The 18,366-nt window shown below is 39.0% G+C and overlaps 1 protein-coding gene across 4 annotated transcripts in view; it reads right to left on the reverse strand.

Annotated features, from left to right (window-relative positions):
• LOC132832121 (bcl-2-associated transcription factor 1-like) overlaps positions 1 to 18,366 on the reverse strand; it is a 71,839-nt gene that overhangs the window by 15,649 nt on the left and 37,824 nt on the right. For all 4 annotated transcript variants that reach the window (XM_060849858.1, XM_060849876.1, XM_060849867.1 and 1 more), the window contains exons 6-9: positions 14,435 to 14,540; positions 14,085 to 14,169; positions 8,091 to 8,272; positions 7,430 to 7,604 (exon numbers count right to left, since the gene is read on the reverse strand). In XM_060849858.1, the coding sequence (XP_060705841.1) occupies positions 7,430 to 7,604; positions 8,091 to 8,272; positions 14,085 to 14,169; positions 14,435 to 14,540 (548 nt within the window). The remainder of the gene's footprint in view (positions 1 to 7,429; positions 7,605 to 8,090; positions 8,273 to 14,084; positions 14,170 to 14,434; positions 14,541 to 18,366) is intronic.

The raw sequence follows: 18,366 nt of genomic DNA on the forward strand, positions 1-18,366 counted from the left end.
AGGACAGGCCCTTATGCCCACGATGTTGTGCCGAGATTTAATCCTAATGTAAATGATAGTAACTTAACCTACGCAACCCTCAACTCACTGCGTTGGTAATGCATTCCATGCATTCACAACTCTGAGTAAAGAATCTACCTCTGTCATCTCCTTTATACCTTCCTCCTAATATCTTCAAACTATGACTTCTCATACCAGTCAATCCTACCCTAGGGAAAAGTCTTTGGCTATTGACTATCTATTCCTCTCATTATTTTGTATACCTCGATCAGGTCTCCTCTCTTCCTCCTTCTCTCCAGAGAGAAAAGTCCAAGCTTATTCAACCTTTCTTCAGAAGGCAAGCCCTCTAGTCCAGGCAGCATCCTGGTAAACCTTCTTTGCACCCTCTCCAAAGCCTCTATCTTTCCTATAGTAGGATGACCAGAACTGGACACAACATTCCAAATGTAGTCTCACCAGGGACTTGTCGAGCTGCAGCAAAACCTCGCGGCTTTTAAACTTGATCCCCCTGTTAATGAAAGCCAAAACACCATATGCTTTCTTCACAACCCTATCCACTTGGGTGGCAACTTTGAGGGATCTATACACTTGCACACCCAGATCCCTCTGTTCCTCCACACTGACAAGAATCCTGTCTTTAATCCTATATTCAGCATTCGAGTTTGACCTTCCAAAATGCATCACTTCGCAATTATCCAGGTTGAACTCCATCTGCCATTTCTCAGCCCAGCTCTGCATCCTACAGTAGCCCTCTATACTAACGACGACACCTCCAACCTTTGTGTCATCTGCAAATTTAATAACCCACCCCTCAACCTCCTCATCCAAGTCATTTATACAAACTACAAAAAGCAGAGGCCCAAGAACACAGTCCTGCGGGGACAGGTTCTAGCATTTTCTCGACTCCTGATGAACCCTAACAGTTCTATAGTTCCATGTTTTGTCTCTTGCTCCCTGGCGGAAATCATGTCTGGTGACACCTCAGAGTCATACAGCACAGAAACAGACTCTTCAGTCCAACTCATCCATGCCGATCAGATGACCAAAACTGACCTGGTCCCATTTGCCAGCACTTGGCCCATATACCTCTAAAACCTTCCTTTTCATGTACTCATGCAGATGCTTTTTAACAGCTGTAATTGTGCCCATCTCAACCACTTGCTCTGGCAGTTCCATTGTTGTACCATCCTGTGCATGAAAACATTGTTGCTCAGGTTCCATTTAAATCTTTCCCCTCTCACTTTAAACCTACATCCTTTAGTTTTAGACTCCCTTACCATGAGAAAAAGACCTTGACTATTCACCCTATCCATGCCCCTCATGATTTTAGAAACTTCTACAAGGTCACCCCTCTGCCTCTGACATTCCAGGAAACAAGTCCCAGTTCATTCATCAGCCTCTTACTGTAACTCAAACCCTCCAATCTTAGCAACACCCTTATGAATCTTTTCTGAACCCTTTCAAGTTTCACAACATCCTTCCTATGGAAGGGAGGTCAGAAGTGAATGCAGTATTCTAAAAGTCAGGACACAAGCAGCAGAGTTTTGTATGATCCCCTGTTCACAGAAGTAGAATGTGGAAGGCTGGATGGGAAGAGTGTAGAGATAACAGAGGAAAGGACAAGAAATACAGGAACAGTTGAATCGAGAAGTGGGAGATCAGGTGATGTTGCTGATTAGTTCCACCTTATTACAGACTTTCTGTTCCATAAACAAAAATAGAAACTGCAGGAAAAGACAGTACGGCCAGCAGCATTTTCCAGAATCTAGTGAATTTTAGAAGATAATCACAAATGAATTGACTAGCTCTATCACCACCACCTTCAACACTCTGGGTTATAGTATATCATGTACACTTAGTTAATTGTGAACATTTTGCCCCATTAATTACATCTGTATAATATTTTTGTTAATACAAATTCCCTTCAGCACCTCATGCTCCAGTTCTGGGAGATTTCTTGTACTTTCTCAGTGAAAATCATTACAAAGTGACCTTTTAGTTTCTCCTATATTTATCTATTCCCCAATATAAGTTCATCTGACTCAGCACGTAATGGATCCATATTTGTTTTATCCAAACATTTCCTCTTTACATACCTATAGAAGGTTTAAAAGTCCATCGGGTTTTTTTTTGCAAGATCGCATTCATACTCCATTCGCCTTTTCCTTATCAGTTTCTTGCTCTTTGTTAGCTTTTCTAAAAACCTCCAAATTTATTGTTATGTCTGACAACTTCATACAGTTTTAATATTATACAATCTTGACCTTCCTCTGTTACTGTTATGGTTGACTGGTCTTTGAGTTCTTGCACCTTAAAGAATGTATAATTGTAAACTATGTTATAGTTCTTTAAAGACCATCCATTGCCATCTTACAGCATGTCATCCAACTTGTGCCTCATGTCTTCATAATTTCCCTGATTCAAATTTAACACCCTTGCTTCAAAGTGAACTTCCTCACTTTCAAACTAACATAAGTTTCTAATGTACTAAAAATCATAACCTGAAAAGGTTCTTTTACAAGGTTGTTAATTAATCCTTCTGTGTTACATGATATTGGTTTTAAAACAGAATATCCTTCAGTTGGATCCTTAACACAGTACTCTAGAAAACCATCCCTAAAGTGCCCAGAAAGTTGTCCTCCATAGTTTGAGGGTTCTGTTGGTTTACCCAACCTATATGTAGATTGAAGTCAATGATGATAACTGTGTTGCCCATGCTACATACTGCTCTCATCTCCTGATTAATTACATTTTCCACCCAACCATGATTATTTGGTAGTTTGTAAATACATCCAATCAATGTCTGCTGCCCCTTGCTGTTTTGAAACGCCAACCAAACAGTGTACATTCGCAAGGGAGGATATCTGATTATTTTTCCAATGTACTGATTCAATCTTTTAATTTCAATGCAACTCCGCCTCCTTTTTCTTGTGTATGCTTCCTAAACATCAAATATTCTAGAATATTCAGTTCCTATCCTGATCACCATACAGCCATGTTTCTGTAATGATAATTAGATCATATCTACATATCTGTATTTGTGCCTATAGATCATCTGTTTTGCTGTGCAAGCTGCATGCATTCTGGTCGAGTGCCCTAACCACCGTCTTTTTGACATCATTCTGCTTTTAAAACATGCGATGATCAGTTTTGTTTCTTCTGTCTTCTAGTCTTTCCCACTTCCTGTTACCAACTTTACTCCTTCCCAATTTGCCCCTCAGGTTGCCATCCTACTGACAAACGATTTTAAATTTAACAGACCAGCACCAGTAAGACTCCCTGCCAGGATATCAGTCCCAGTCCAATTAAGGTGTAACCCATCCAGCTTGTCCAGGTTACACCTGACCCAGAATTGGTTTCAGTTTCTCAGAACTCTGATTCTCTCCCTTCTACACTAGTTCCCCAGCCACGATATGGCACAATTGCAACATTTAAGAGACATCTGGATGGGCATATGAATAGGAAGGGTTTGGAGGGATATGGGCCAGGTGGTGGCAGGTGGGACTAGATTGGGTTGGGATATCTGGTCGGCATGGATGGGTTGGACTGAAAAGGTTTCCATGCTGTGCATCTCTGACTCGATGGCCTTGTTCTTCTGGTCACGAGCTCACGGCACAAGGAGTAATCCAGAGATTATTACTCAAGGTCATACTTTTTAAATTCCTTTCTAACTTCCTGAAATCTGTCTTCAGGATCTCATCCTTCTTTCTACTTATGGCATTGGTACCACATTGGATTACAACTTCTGGCCAATTCTCTTCCCTCAGGAGGATGGTCTACTGCCACTCCTGGACATGGGAGCATAAGAGGTACAGTTAGTAAGTTTGCTGATAACACCAAAATTGGAGGTGTAGTGGACAGCGAAGAAGGTTCTCAGATTACAATGGGATCTTGATCAGATGGGACAATGGGCTAAGAAGTGTCAGATGGAATTTAATTCAGATAGATGTGAGGTGCTGCATTTTGAGAAAGCAAATCTTAGCACGACTTATACACTTAATGGTAAGGTCCTCGGGAGTGTTGCTGAACAAAGAGACCTTGGAGTGCAGGCTCATAGCTCCTTGAAAATGGAGTCGCGGTAGATAGGACAATGAAGGCGGCGTTTGGTATGCTTTCTTTTATTGGTCAGAGTATTGATTACACGAATTGGGAAGTCATGTTGCGACTGTACAGGACATTGGTTAGGCCACTGTTGGAATATTGTGTGCAATTCTGGTCTCGTTCCTATCGGAAAGATGTTGTGATACTTGAAGGGTTCAAAAGGGATTTACAAGGCTGTTGTCAGGGTTGGAGGATTTGAGCTACAGGGAGAGATTGAAAAGGCTAGGGTGGTTTTCCCTGGAACGTCGGAGGCTGAGAGGTGACCTTATAGAGGTTTATAAAATTATGAGGGGCATGGACAGGATAAATAGGTAAAGTCTTTTCCCTGGGGTGGGGAGTCCAGAACTAGAGGGCATAGGTTTAGGGTGAGAGGGGAAAGATATAAAAGAGACCTAAGGGGCAACTTTTTCACGCAGAGGGTAGTGCGTGAATGCAATGAGCTGCCAGAGGATGGGTGGAGGTTGGTACAATTGCAACATTTAAAAGGCATCTGGATGGGTATATGAATAGGAAGGGTTTGGAGGGATATGGGCAAGGTGCTGGCAGGTGGGACTAGATTGGGTTGGGACATCTGGTCAGCATGGTTGATTTGGGCCAAAGGGTCTGCTTCCATGCTGTACATCTCTATATCTCTAATGACATTCTCTATCTTGGCATCCTGGAGTCAAATTCAATGCCAGAGAAATGCCTATCTGACTATGCAATCTCATAACTATTGTTCTTCCATTCTTCTTCCGCCTCTGCTGCACAGACGAGTTACCCATGGTGCAATTGACTCTGCTCTGGCTGAAATCCCCTGAGGGACCATCACCCTCACTATTTTCTGAAATGGAACACCGATTATCAAGAAAGTTAGACTCAAGGGACTCCCGCACTACAGCTGTTTTTCTTTCAAATGACTGCCTGAACCATGAGCAACTTTGGTGACAATGGCCAATTCCTTCTTGCAGACCATTAGTGTGATCTTAAACTGGTGAAGTCTCAATCCAGATTCCTGTGACATTCAACTAGTTCCGCTTTATGTCTTTCCAAAAGTAATCCATTTATCTCATCCTCATTTCCAGTTAGTTAATTGCGCCTCTATACATGCTAATATAATCACCCCAAAACCATGAACTCGCACGTTGCCAGTACTTTATCAATTTAACTAGTGACTGTCCTTCATCCACTCCTCTCCCCTCTTCAAAATAAATTTAATGACAAATATTCAAATAACTGGTCAATGATTTTCTGCCTTTTTGCCTTCCTTCCTTCTTGAACACAGATGCTACTTTTGCCCTTTTCCAATCTGTTGAGTTCTTTCCAGCATCCAGAAATTTTAGAAGATTATAATCAATGCATCCACTTACTGTGCAGCCACTTCCTTTATTAGACTGTAAGACATAGAAGCAGAAATTAGGCCCTTCAGCCCATTGCGTCTGCTCTGCCATTTAATCACAGCTGATAAGTTTCTCAACCCCATTTTCCTGTTTCTCTCCGTAAACCTTGATCCCCATGACAATCAAGAGCCTATATCAGTCTTAAATATAGTCAATGACCTGGCCTACACAGCCTTCTAACAGTGAATTCCATAGATTCACCACTCTCTGGCTGAAGACGCTTCTTATCTCCGTTCTAAAAGGTCTTCCCTTTACACTGAGGCTATACTCTCGGGTCCTAGTGTCTCCTATCAGAGGAAACATCCACTCTGTCCAGACCATTCAGTATTCTCCAAGTTTCAATTACATCCCCCCTCAACCTCCTAAATTCCAGCGAGTATAGTCCCAAGTCCTCAAACATTCCTTCTATGTTAAGCTTTACATTCCTGGGATCATTCTTGATAACCTCCTCTGAACCCACTCCAGGGCCAGTACATCCTGCTCGAGATAGGAGGCCCAAAACTGCGCACAATACTCCAAATGTGGTCTGGGCAGAGCCACTTTTATATTCAAGTTCGCTCAAAATAAATGCCAACATTGCATTTGCCTTCCTAACTACTGACTCAACCTGCAAGTTTATCTTGACAGAATCCTGGACTAGAACTCCCAAGTCTCTTCACACTTCAGACTTCTGAATTTTCTCACCCTTTAGAAAGTAGTCCATGCTTCTATTCTTCTTACCAAATTCTTGATGTCACAAGGAATTAAGGGCTATGGGGAGAATGTGGGTAAGTGGATTTGAAATGCCCATCAGCCATGATTGAATGGCGGAGTGGACCTGATGAGCCGAATGGCCTTACTTCCACTCCTATGTCTTATGGTCTTATGTCTCTGTCCTTTAGGTTTATGGCCCCTCCCCTTGTTTGTCCTCACAAAATCGACCACTTCACATGCCTCTGCACTAAAATGTAATCTATACCTCTGTCTATTACATCAACCTATATTCTCTGCATCTCATTGTAAACTGAGAGAGGATGACAATCATAAAATCACAGAATCCCTAGTGCTGAAAGGGGCTATTTGGTCCATCAGGTTTGCATCAACCTTCCTAACAGCATACCACCCAGATATATACCACCACCCTATCTCCACGACACTGCATTTACCATGGCTAATCCTAGCCTACACTTCCTAGAGACTATGGGCAATTTAGCATGGCCAATCCACCTGACCAGCATATCTTTGGATTGTGGGAAGAAACCAGAGCACCCAGTGGAAATCCACACATACACCAGGAGAATGTACAAACTTCACACAGTCTGAATCAAACATCCAATAATTACAATAATTCAAAATTCTGAAATTGTGCCTTGTGCATGTATGTTGGAGCCATTAATATAAAAACAATGATTCTAATACTGACCCCAGGGAACTCTTTACAGCCAGAAAAACAACTATTCACCCCTCCCCTTACTTCTGTCACTCAGTCAAATTTGTATCCATGTTACACTGTCACTTCTATTCCATAGGCTTTAATTTTGCCTGCACATTCAGAAATACCTTTTACAATTTCACATCCATAACATCAACAGCATTAACATTGTCAATGAGCTGCTTTTACCTCAAAAAGCTCACTGAGTAAAGACTATTTGTCTTTAACAAACTTGTCTAAATGACTGTTATTTTATCCCAGATTAATGATTCAACATTATCTCATCACCTGTATAATATAGTCAAGGATCAACAAACGTAAGTGTTCAGCTGCAGAACCAAAGTGCTCAGCAGATTTAGCAGTGTGACCTTCCAATTAGGAAAACAAGAACAGCAATCTTTCTCGCTGGTCAATTGATATTGAAATAATGATTTAATCTTACTCCTGGTATTTTACACAGTTCTTTTAAAAAAAAAGAATGCTTTTCTAGTTGATAAATGCTTTTAAAAACAAAACATTAGCATCACGATGCACTTACAAAGTTTCCCCTCGGTCTTCCTCGCCCTTGAAAAACTGCACTTTCTGGATGACCTTGGAATGACTTAAAACCACTAGATCCATCATCCCTTTCTTTTCTGACTTCTCTGTCCTCATGGGGTTCAGGTGAAGATGAAGAGCAGCTAGAATGATCCCGATCTTTATTTCTATACTTGCTAGAAGAAATATATTAATAAAAAATAACTGTACTTCATAAAGCAAAAAAAAATTGGATTGCCAGAAATCCACTTATTGCTATCACTAATATAACTCCAGAGAATATTCCAATAAAAATGAAAGATAGACAACAAGTGTATTTTTTTTTTAAAAAGTCACCTACCTTACTTTTCTATAAATAAACACAAGCTGACACGGAAATATTTAAAATGCTGGCCTCAAATATGAAACATTGTACTGCAAAAGCCACTAACAGGTAATTAAAAAATGAAGGTAATCATCCTTTCTTATGATGCCTGTTATGTTTATTTCAATATTGGTATGCTATTTCACGATGTTTTTAATCCTGGAAATGTTGGTACTGAGAAAGAAACATTCATGTTACTACTATAAGTTAAATATCTCCATTATGGTTAAAAGTAACATTAACATTTAAACAGATAAAGTGTGAATTAACAAAACTAAACTTTAAAAGACAATCTCACCTTCCTTCCTTGAAGGGTTTGTAATCTTTGTACTCTTTAGGTTCTTTCCCTGATTTTTCCAAGGAAATCTTCTTTGATGCAGTAGGTTCTCGTGAACCTTCACGTTCTTTACTTTTCTCCTTTCTACGCTGATCAATGTCATGGCGCAAGTCAACTGAATCACACCTCACTTTTTTCTCTGCCTAATTATTTTACAGACAAAAACTGAGATTGTAAGCAATAAACAATGGAAAACTTTCACATGGCTGAAATTAGTTTAATGCTTAACACTTGCCTTGTTTGAAATAATGATTCCATAAATATATGGTACAAACAAATCACAAGGTTTAATTTTAATGTGGTATCAACAAAACTACTGAAGAATCTTTTGTGGTTCCTCAAGTCACCGTGATTTATGATGGACATTAAAAATGTCAGAAGTAGCAGTGTTCGCCGATGATTGCTACTGACATAAATCAATAGCAAGTTGTTCAACTTGCATGTGATGTTCAAAGGAAATCAGAAGCAATAAAGAATTCCAAACTGCAAATTAAAGTCTAAAAAAAAGGTGCTGAGATCACTTCAATATTACAGAAAAGCTGGAACTTAGGACAAAGAAAAAAGATATTGATTACTTCACATCTACTCAATTTTACTGTCAAGAGGAACAATTACTAAAGATAGTTATCAGATTTCCAGAAATGACAAAGAAACAGAAACCAGATGAAAAATAAACAACTTATTCATTTACAGGACGTAGTCATCACTGCTAAGTGCAGAAATTGCTGTCCATTCCCAAATACCCACAAGTAGGTGGTGATCAGCTGCCTTTGTCAATTGGCAAAGTTGATGTATACCATAGCCACCGATTTCCACTTAGCGACTCTGCTAAGTACACCCTCAAAAAACTCAGGTTTGTCAAACACTCTTCATGGTCATGACAATTCCATGGCAAATCTGTGCAATCAGGTTTCTAAACTTTCAATAATCACATAATTTATAAGACATTCTAGTATTTTTCCTGTACTGGTGTAAGGCTAATAGGTCTGCAGTGCCCATTTTCTTTCAGCTTCCTTTCTTCAACATAATACATGGACTTCAACGGTTCAAAAAAAGCAGCTGAACAGCCACCCAATGGAAACTTAGGATGGGCCATTTATGATGCTCCAGCCAGCAATGCATACATTCTGTGAAAGAACTATTTTTAAAATAATGAGGAGGAGGAGGAAGGGAACCTGCTACTCTACTTGATCTTGCCGACATACAATTCCAACCCAATACTACACAGTTGACGAGTACTTCAGACAAAAGTGTGGTTGGGCAATAAATGCTATCTTGCCAGCACTGCCACATCTTAAAAACAAACAAAATGTAAATAGCAGCAAAAAAAATCAAAGATTAAAGTATTTAAGTGGAACAATGTTACATTGCATACAGATAACACAATATCCTTTAATTACTGGATCTTGTGATGGATAATTCTGATAACAGAGGTAAAGCATAATTTTACTGCATGCATCCAGTTGTCTTGAATTTAGAGGGGTGGGGGTGGCCTAATGGTATTAATCCAGAAACTCAGCTAATGTTGTGGGGACTGGGTTAAAATTCCACCATGGCAGATGGTGAAATCTGAAAAGCATTACAAAACAAAAGCCAGGAGTTAAGAATCTACTGATGAACATGAAACATTGCACAGTCAATTATCAAAAAAACCCATCTGGTGCATTAATGTTCTTCACAGAAGGAAATCTGCCATCCTCACCTGGGCTGGTCTACATGTGACTCCAGAGCCACAGCAATGTAGTTAAGTGTCAACTGCCCTCTGAAATGGCCTAACAAGCCATTCAGTTGTCAGTTGCTACAAGATCTCAACAAAGAAATCAACCTGATCAACTACCTGCCTTCACTTATGCCCTGGATAAGACAATGGCAGAAACAACCCTGTAAGACCAAAGGGCGCCTTACTTACATCTGGGGGCTATTGCTAAAATTGGGAAAGCTGTCTCACAGACTAATCAAGTGAATGAAGAAGTCATATTGCCAGAATCACTCCTGACACGAATGCCCCAGACACCACCTTCACCATCCTTGGATATGTCCTGTCCTACAAACAAGGCTGACCCAGCAGTGGTGGTGGCACAGTGGTATACAATCAGGTGGGCATTGCCCCAAGAGTCCTCAACATTGATTTCACGACATCTCATAGCTTCAGATTAAACATGGGCAGGAAACCTTCCGATTACCACGTACAAACGTCTCTTGGCTGATAAATCAGTACTCCTCCATGTTGACCAACACTTGGAAAATCACAGAAGGTGGCAAGAATACAAAATGTGCTCCGGGTAGAGGAGTTCAATGTCCACCACCGAGAATGGTTCAACAGCAAGCATTACTGGTCGAGTCCTAAAGAACAATGCCGCTAGGCTAGCCCTGCAGCACAGTGAGGGAACCAACAAGAGTGGAAAACATACTCGACATGCTCACCAAATTGCTGGCTGCAGATGAACCTGTCTGTCTATGACAATATTTGCATAAGCGACTACTGCATAATCCTTGAGGAGACAGAGTCCTGCCTTCACAAATAGAATAGATTACAAATAGATCTAGCAACTCAAGATCGGGTACCCATGAGTGCTGTGGGCTAATAGCAACAGAATTGTGCTTCAGCACAATCTGCAAACTCATGGCTAAGTATATCCCCTATTCAACGAATACTATCAAGTCAGGGGAATCAACTTGGTTCAATGGGCATGCAGCAGGAATTGCCAGCAGCAGCACCAGGTATAACTAAAAGTGAGGTGCCAACTTGGTGAAGCTACAGATTAGGACTACTTGCATGCCAAACAGCAAGTGACAGACACAGCTAAGTCATCCCACAACCAGTGGATCAGATCTAAGCTCTGTAGTCCTGCCACACCCAATCATCAATGGTGGTGGTCAATTAAACAACTCATTTGAAGACCAAGCTGAACAAATGCAGAGGAACCTTGATTATCCAGCATTCGAACTATCTGGCAAGACCACAAGGTCCTGATGCTTGGCTAAACTATGTTATCCGGTATTCGATTAACCGAACAAAATACTGCCCACCTGTGTCCTTCAGATAATCAAAGTTCCTCTGTATCCCCAAAATCAATGATGGAAGAGACCAACACATCAGTTCAGAAGATAAAGCTGAAGCATTCACAGCAACAATTTTCAGCCAGAAGGGCTAAATGGATGATCTATCTTGGCTTCTTCTAGTGCACTCCAGCATCATTGAAATCAACCAATTCAATTCAATCTACATGATAAACAGAAAGTGTTGGCAGCACTGGATACTGCAAAGGCTATGGCCCTGAAAACATCCTGGCAATAGTACTGAAGGCTTGTGCTCCAGAACCTGCAGCACCCCTAATGCAAGCAGTCCCAGTTCAATTACAACACTGGCATCTACCTGACAATGTAGAAATTGCCCAGGTATGTCTTGCAGACAAAAACAGGACAAATCCAACTCACTAAATTACTGCTCTACAAGTCTACTGTCAGTCATCCGTACAGTGATGGAAGGTGTCATCAACAGTGCTATTAAATAGCTCTTGCTCAGCAATAATCTGATCACCGATGCACAGTTTGGGTTCCAACAGGGTCAATCAGCTCCTTACCTCATTACAGCCTTGCTTCAGCAATGAAAAAACAGACTGAATTTGAGAGGAGAGATGAGAATGATAGCCTTTGACATGAAGGCTACGCTTGACAGAATGTAGCATCAAGGACCCCTAGCAAAATTGGAGTTAATGGGAATGAAGGGGGAAACTTTCGTCCAGTCAGAATCATTACCAGGCACATAAGATGATGGTTGTGATTGTTGAAGGTCAGTCATCTCAGCTCCAGAACATCTCTGCAGGGATTCAAAGTTTGGGAGAAGATTTGTAGCTCGGGTGCTCGTTGTTGTGGTTCTGTTCGCCGAGCTGGTAGTTTTTGTTGCAAATGTTTCGTCCCCTTTCTAGGTGACATCCTCAGTGCTTGGGAGCCTCCTGTGAAGCGCTTCTGTGCTGTTTCCTCCGGCATTTATAGTGGCAACCATGTAACTACTGTTGACTTATTATTTTTAAAACATTCTGTTTCTCTAATGTCCTTTGTATCCACATTGATGTGGTTGACTCTTAACTGTCCTCTGAAATGGCCAAGATAATCATATAATTCAGGGACGATAAGGGATGGACAATAAATGCTGACTCAAACATTCATGCTGATATCCCATGAATGAATTTAAAAAAATGATTCTGAACTCTCTTTGAAATGATGCATCGAAACCACGAGACTGGACTGCAGCTGTTTGAGGATGGCTTATCCTCTAACGCAATTGGGGATACCCAATGATGTATACTTTCCATGAATTAATGAATAATTCAAGGAGGGAGTAACTGGAGAATTGAGAAAGAAAAGTCCTTCACTGCTTCAGTAAATTCCCTTTAAAGGTTTTCATTTTCTTGTTGTACCAGTGGAAACTGCTCGTTGTTGTGGTTCTGTTCGCCGAGCTGGTAGTTTTTGTTGCAAATGTTTTGTCCCCTTTCTAGGTGACATCCTCAGTGCTTGGGAGCCTCCTGTGAAGCGCTTCTATGCTGTTTCCTCCGGCATTTATAGTGGCTTGTCTCTGCTGCTTCCAGTTGTCAGTTGCTGTCCGCTGCAGTGGACAGCAACTGACAACCGGAAGCGGCAGAGACAAGCCACTACAAATGCCGGAGGAAACAGCATAGAAGCGCTTCACAGGAGGCTCCCAAGCACTGAGGATGTCACCTAGAAAGGGGATGAAACGTTTGTAACAAAACATATCAGCTCGGCGAACAGAACCACAACATCTCTGCAGGGATTCCTTGGGGTATGTCCTAGATTCAATCAGCTTCAGCTAATTCATCAATGACCTTTCCTTCATCATAAGATCAGAAGCAGGAATGTGTGCCAATGATTGCAAAACATCCCATACCATTCACAACTCCCTAGATACTGAAGCAGTCCATGCTCAAATACATCAAGATCTGGACAATATTCAGGCTTGAGTTGACAAGTAATATTCATGCCACATAAATGTCTGGCAATGACGATCTCCAAACAAGAGACAACCTAACCACTGCAACATGACATTCAATGGGGTTACCATTACTGAATCCCCCACTATCAATACCCTAGGGTTTACCATTGACCAGAACAGAGGTCATAATTAGGAGGTTTCCTTGCCCTTGTCTGACTTGAAAACATTTGATTTCATGAGGTCCAGAATCAATGATGAGGACTTCCTGAGCAACTTCTTTCATACTGTATACCTTTCTGCCACCAGTTCTTCTGGGTGCATCCTAGCAGCGGGAAAGAACATACTGATGCTGTTGTCTTATGTTTTGACTGTAAGGTATGATTCCATGAGTATGAGAGTGACAATCTCAAGCTATTGCTTGATAATCTGTGGAGCAGCTCTTCCAATGTGGGCATAAGCACCAGATGCTGGAAAGGAGAACTTCGCAGGGTCAACAGGTCTGTGCTGTCTGTTCTTGTTTCTAGTGCCTACGTCGATGCTAAATGCACTGTCCAATTTTATTCTTTCCTTTAGACTTTATAGGCTGGGTAACAGTTAAGACTCAACCACATTGCCATCAGTCTGGAATTCTCTGTCAGCCAGACAAGCTAAGCACTGCAGATTTCATTCCCTAAAAATGACAATGGTGAAGGAAATAGGCTTTTACAACAATCAATAGTGGTTACATGCTCACCATTAGACTATTTGGTACTGTCAAAATGTCAGTAATTATAAATCAAATCAACACAAATGAGCAGTACACATAAAGCATATAGGTTGAAGAGATAAGTGATGTGATAGGGTTGGGAAATTGGGCTTAATCTTTGAAACATATCTTTGAGTTTTAGTTCCAACCATGCTTTTCACAATACACTAAAAAACATTTTTCAAATAAAGGTACATAAAATTAAAACAGAACATCTTAAGTTCTGATTAAACTAAAAATCTATAATAACGTTGTTCACCTTTCGGTTATCTTCATTAGAACCTGCATCTTCCTCTGTGATGCGAGTATGTTTTCGTAGAGAGTTAGGTGAAATATCAATTCTCCTAAAAATCAATAATGACAAATTTGGAGACTTTAGTGTTGCAGTGAAAATCAAGTTATATCATCCTTTCATATCACCACATCCATCCAACTTTCTCCCTTATTCCAGATAATAAAATTAGCACACTTTTTCAAGATGAATTCTCCAAACAACTTAAATTGCAGTATTGCATATTTTAAAAGTCACTAATTTTTCCTTGGAAAAACAGAACAATTAGCGCATGCCATTAAAAATATCAATAAATTTTAGTACCATGAACTGTATACCTGTGGATTTCAGGACTTTTCTGTCTAGCTCCATGGTCTTCTGTTGTCTTCTGATACATAGTGAAGCGCTCATTTAGGGTCATTCCTGTTGACTTGAAATAATGTTCTGTTGGTTTTAGAGGAGAAATACAGAAGTTAGTTTATTTTTGCGTCAGATACTCCTTTCTTGTGAAGATAAATGTTAGTACATATTCAAGAAATCTGGCAGAAGTAGGAAATAGATGGAATCATGCAGTAAATGTAGTGGCTGCAAGATTACATTCTTAGCTACAGATGTTGACTCAATGCAGTCATTCCAACCATATTCATACACCTAAGGTCATACAATTTTCAAACTCTGAAGTGCAACAGCAAATAAAAGTTACAACTGCTGCATTGCATGAGATGTGACCCTCAAGCATTTCGAATTTTCCGGTGAACAGAACAGTTATTTACTTTGCAAGTTTTTTTTTCCCTTATCCACACTGCATATTAGTTTGAAGAAATGGATAGAGATTTATCACCAAACACAGTTGAAAGCATATCCTGGAGCTGGATGAACTATTTATTGCAGTATCTTTTTAAAACATAAAACAATTTTTCCCACTCCTAGATGACTTATAAAGTTAGCAATGCAATGAAGACCTTTTCAAGTTGATCAACAATATATCCCTTTTTCAATCTCAAGAAAAATTATTCAACTGTCTCAAACTTGGCTATGGAAAAAAAACTGGTTAATAAAATCACAAGTACAATATCTATGGGAAAACTTACCGCCCGAAATCCAGAAACTGCCTCACAACCAACCATAAACACTTCAATGGGTCACTACAACAGTAGTGCCTCGATCATAATTCCATGAAACCCAACAAGGAGTGCAGAGGAATTTTGTTGTTAGCAATTCAGTTATAAGCCTTTTTTCCAGGAAGACAGAAGCTTCAACTTTGCCTGTGCTTTTTGCATCTGTATCTTTCAACCGTTATTATATTTTTTAACATGGGACTTGGAATTTCAATACATGAACACATCCCAGGATTGCCATGACCTATTTGCAATGAAAAAGAAAACATCACTGGGCTTTTAGCTCAGCACAAGAACTGTACCTGTAACAGTGTACTGGTGCACTAACATAATTAATGTATTTTATTTTCATAACTATTTCACTAGAAAATGATCATGGTGACTAAACATTGGTGGATTAAAAAAAATTCTAATTAATCAATTTAATGTACATATATTCATCTGACTTAATATTGATAATGATGGGGAAACTCTTAGGTGCAAGTTTTCTCTGCATTTCTGTAGGTTTACAGTTTGTCAAACATGATGTTCAAAAACAGAAAAGTTATAAAAAGCATAAGATAACACAATTACATTTATGCACATACAAAGTGGCTAAATCACATTGTATTTCATACAAAACTGTGTCAAGTTATGGAATTCTGAGAACCTGAACTATGTTTACACAAAAAAAACTTCTAAATATCCAATAGTCAACTAAGTATTACTACAAAAATAATTAACTGAATATTAAAAATTTTGGCTAGGGAGAGGAAGATGGGGAGGTTTTTGCTCCTTTTCCTCTTGCTCATGAGTTAGTAGCGTCAATGTTTAACAGTTTTTATGGAAAATCTCTAAGCACTCAAAAGTCAAACAGTGTAATGTTTTGTAAATCTATATACGAAGTATATTCCAAAAGAAAAATGCTACCTGCTGGCTATTTCAAAATATATGCATTTTTTTTCTCTTCCATCACCATCTCAACCCTGGGAAAGTTAGACTCCCATATCCAAGTTAAAAAGGCTTTGCCCTGGACACACAGATTAAGTTAAAGTCAGTTTTTGCTTAATCCACCGTGAAGCACATGTTCATTCATGTGATCAGGGTTCACAACAGTTCTCTCCAACAGATGCACAATCCTCATCAAAATTACAACATGGGCCAAAGCTATAGCATGTTAACTACTAAGCTACTACCTTCAAACCTTTTAATTTAAAATAGAAGCACCTTTGATAAAGAAAACATTTGAAAAGTGTAAGTACAGTACTTTGAACTTCACTCATTCACGTTTCATTTTCTTAAAATAAATTATCTACAAATTTAGTGTTTACAAAAATCTACTTGGTAGCTGTGAATTTTGAAAAGATAGGTTTAAGATAAAAACAATCTATTTCTTACAAGAATCAATTATAATTATAGTGGAATCAATGATTTTTTTTATTTAGAAATTGAATTATATGTGTCATCTATGCCTTGACATTCCAGCTACAAGTCTTTACAGCACCAATTAAATATGTAAATTACAAAAGCAATTTATTAACTAAAACTATTACTGTAGCATAAAGTCAAACTTGTCATTTTAAGCTGAAAACTGATGGGGGTCTACTATACAAAACATTGTTATGCCCAATTAAAAGCTAGCATGCGAGTATGCAAATTGCTCAATGTAATTTTTCCATATTAATATCATTAAAATTGGAAGTTTGAATTTAGCATGTGCTGCCAATACTTAATCATGTCCAAAACATTGCTGAATTACGAAATGCTGGAAATAGATGCACACTGTTCAGATCTGTCACCATGCATAAAAGAAAATGCTCAGGAATCTGTACAAATATTGCTTTAAAGTGAGCACAAAAACATTCTTATTGTAATGCTTTCAAAACCCTATAAAGAACAATTTTCAATCTATAGTGTATGCAGTTAAGTATTTTATGGATTAGCTCTATAGATCATGTATAACGTTAGGCATAAACCTTAGGTAAGTGTCGACAATGTTACAGATAAATCCCAGAGACTAACTAAAGTGATATTTAATAATGTGCTCAGTTAAACATCAATGTAACACTTAAAGAAATCACTAGAAGTTATGTTCATATATTGTAGGACTGCAATAAATATACTTCTTTAAAAGAGGTGCCCACACAGTGCATATTGCATACAAAGTACCTCACAGGAACTTACCGTTGTTTTGCAAAAAGCATGAGATGTATCAAGTTAAATTTTCAGTTCTTATAACCTGCTATACAATAGCTTCTAGAACATTGTGAATGAAGATTTACCTAGTAGATGAAACAACACAAACTTAATTTATCATTGGGCCAAGAAAAAAAAGTATTTCTAGAATTGTGTGAAAAATGTAAGCATAATAATTTAAGGGTATACCAAGTGTAGCAGCCAGACCCTTCCACATAAATACTCACCCCTTCAACAATGGTTGAGAATTAAGGGTCATCCAACTAAGCAATCATCAGTTTTAATCAAGATAATGGCTAAATCTGTTAAAAACCTTGCATTATCTTTAGTTGGCGAGAAATGTAAAGGGGATATTTACAAACGGCACCACAAATGAAATCAATCAATGAATCCTGTATACAGATAACCCCTTGAAATAAATTCACGTTTACCCAAGTGAAAGAGATACAGTTCACTGTGACATTTAAAGTTATAACTAACATTCCCCTGATCCACAAAGCAAACAAACAGAAATAGTGCTCCAAATTATACATCATATATAAAATTATTTATGACTATTGAAGTGTGAATTTGCATTCAAAAACTTAGCAAAAACTATAACAAATGCCAAGTGCTCAATGCAGACATCATCAGATGTCAGCTACACTGAACTCATCAGCCACCAATGGTCATTCCCATGCCCTCAATGACCCCAGCCCATAAACTAGTCAAACTTGCATTATAAAAATAATGGCTGAATAGAAAAGATCTAAAACTGCAATCTCATGGTTAAATTTAATGGTAAATACAACATATTTTTGAGCTTATTGACTTCAAACTTTTTTTTTAAAAAATCCTTACAATTTCTTAACATCAGAACGACATGACTACTGAGCAACCTGTATCAGCAGTAAGCATTCCAGCGTAATGTAAACCATACTCTGTCCTAACAATGTATGCCAGCCTTAGGAAGTTGGAATTATTAATCAGCTAACCTA

Source organism: Hemiscyllium ocellatum, chromosome 3, assembly GCF_020745735.1.
Source record: "Hemiscyllium ocellatum isolate sHemOce1 chromosome 3, sHemOce1.pat.X.cur, whole genome shotgun sequence".
NCBI lineage: Eukaryota > Metazoa > Chordata > Chondrichthyes > Orectolobiformes > Hemiscylliidae > Hemiscyllium > Hemiscyllium ocellatum.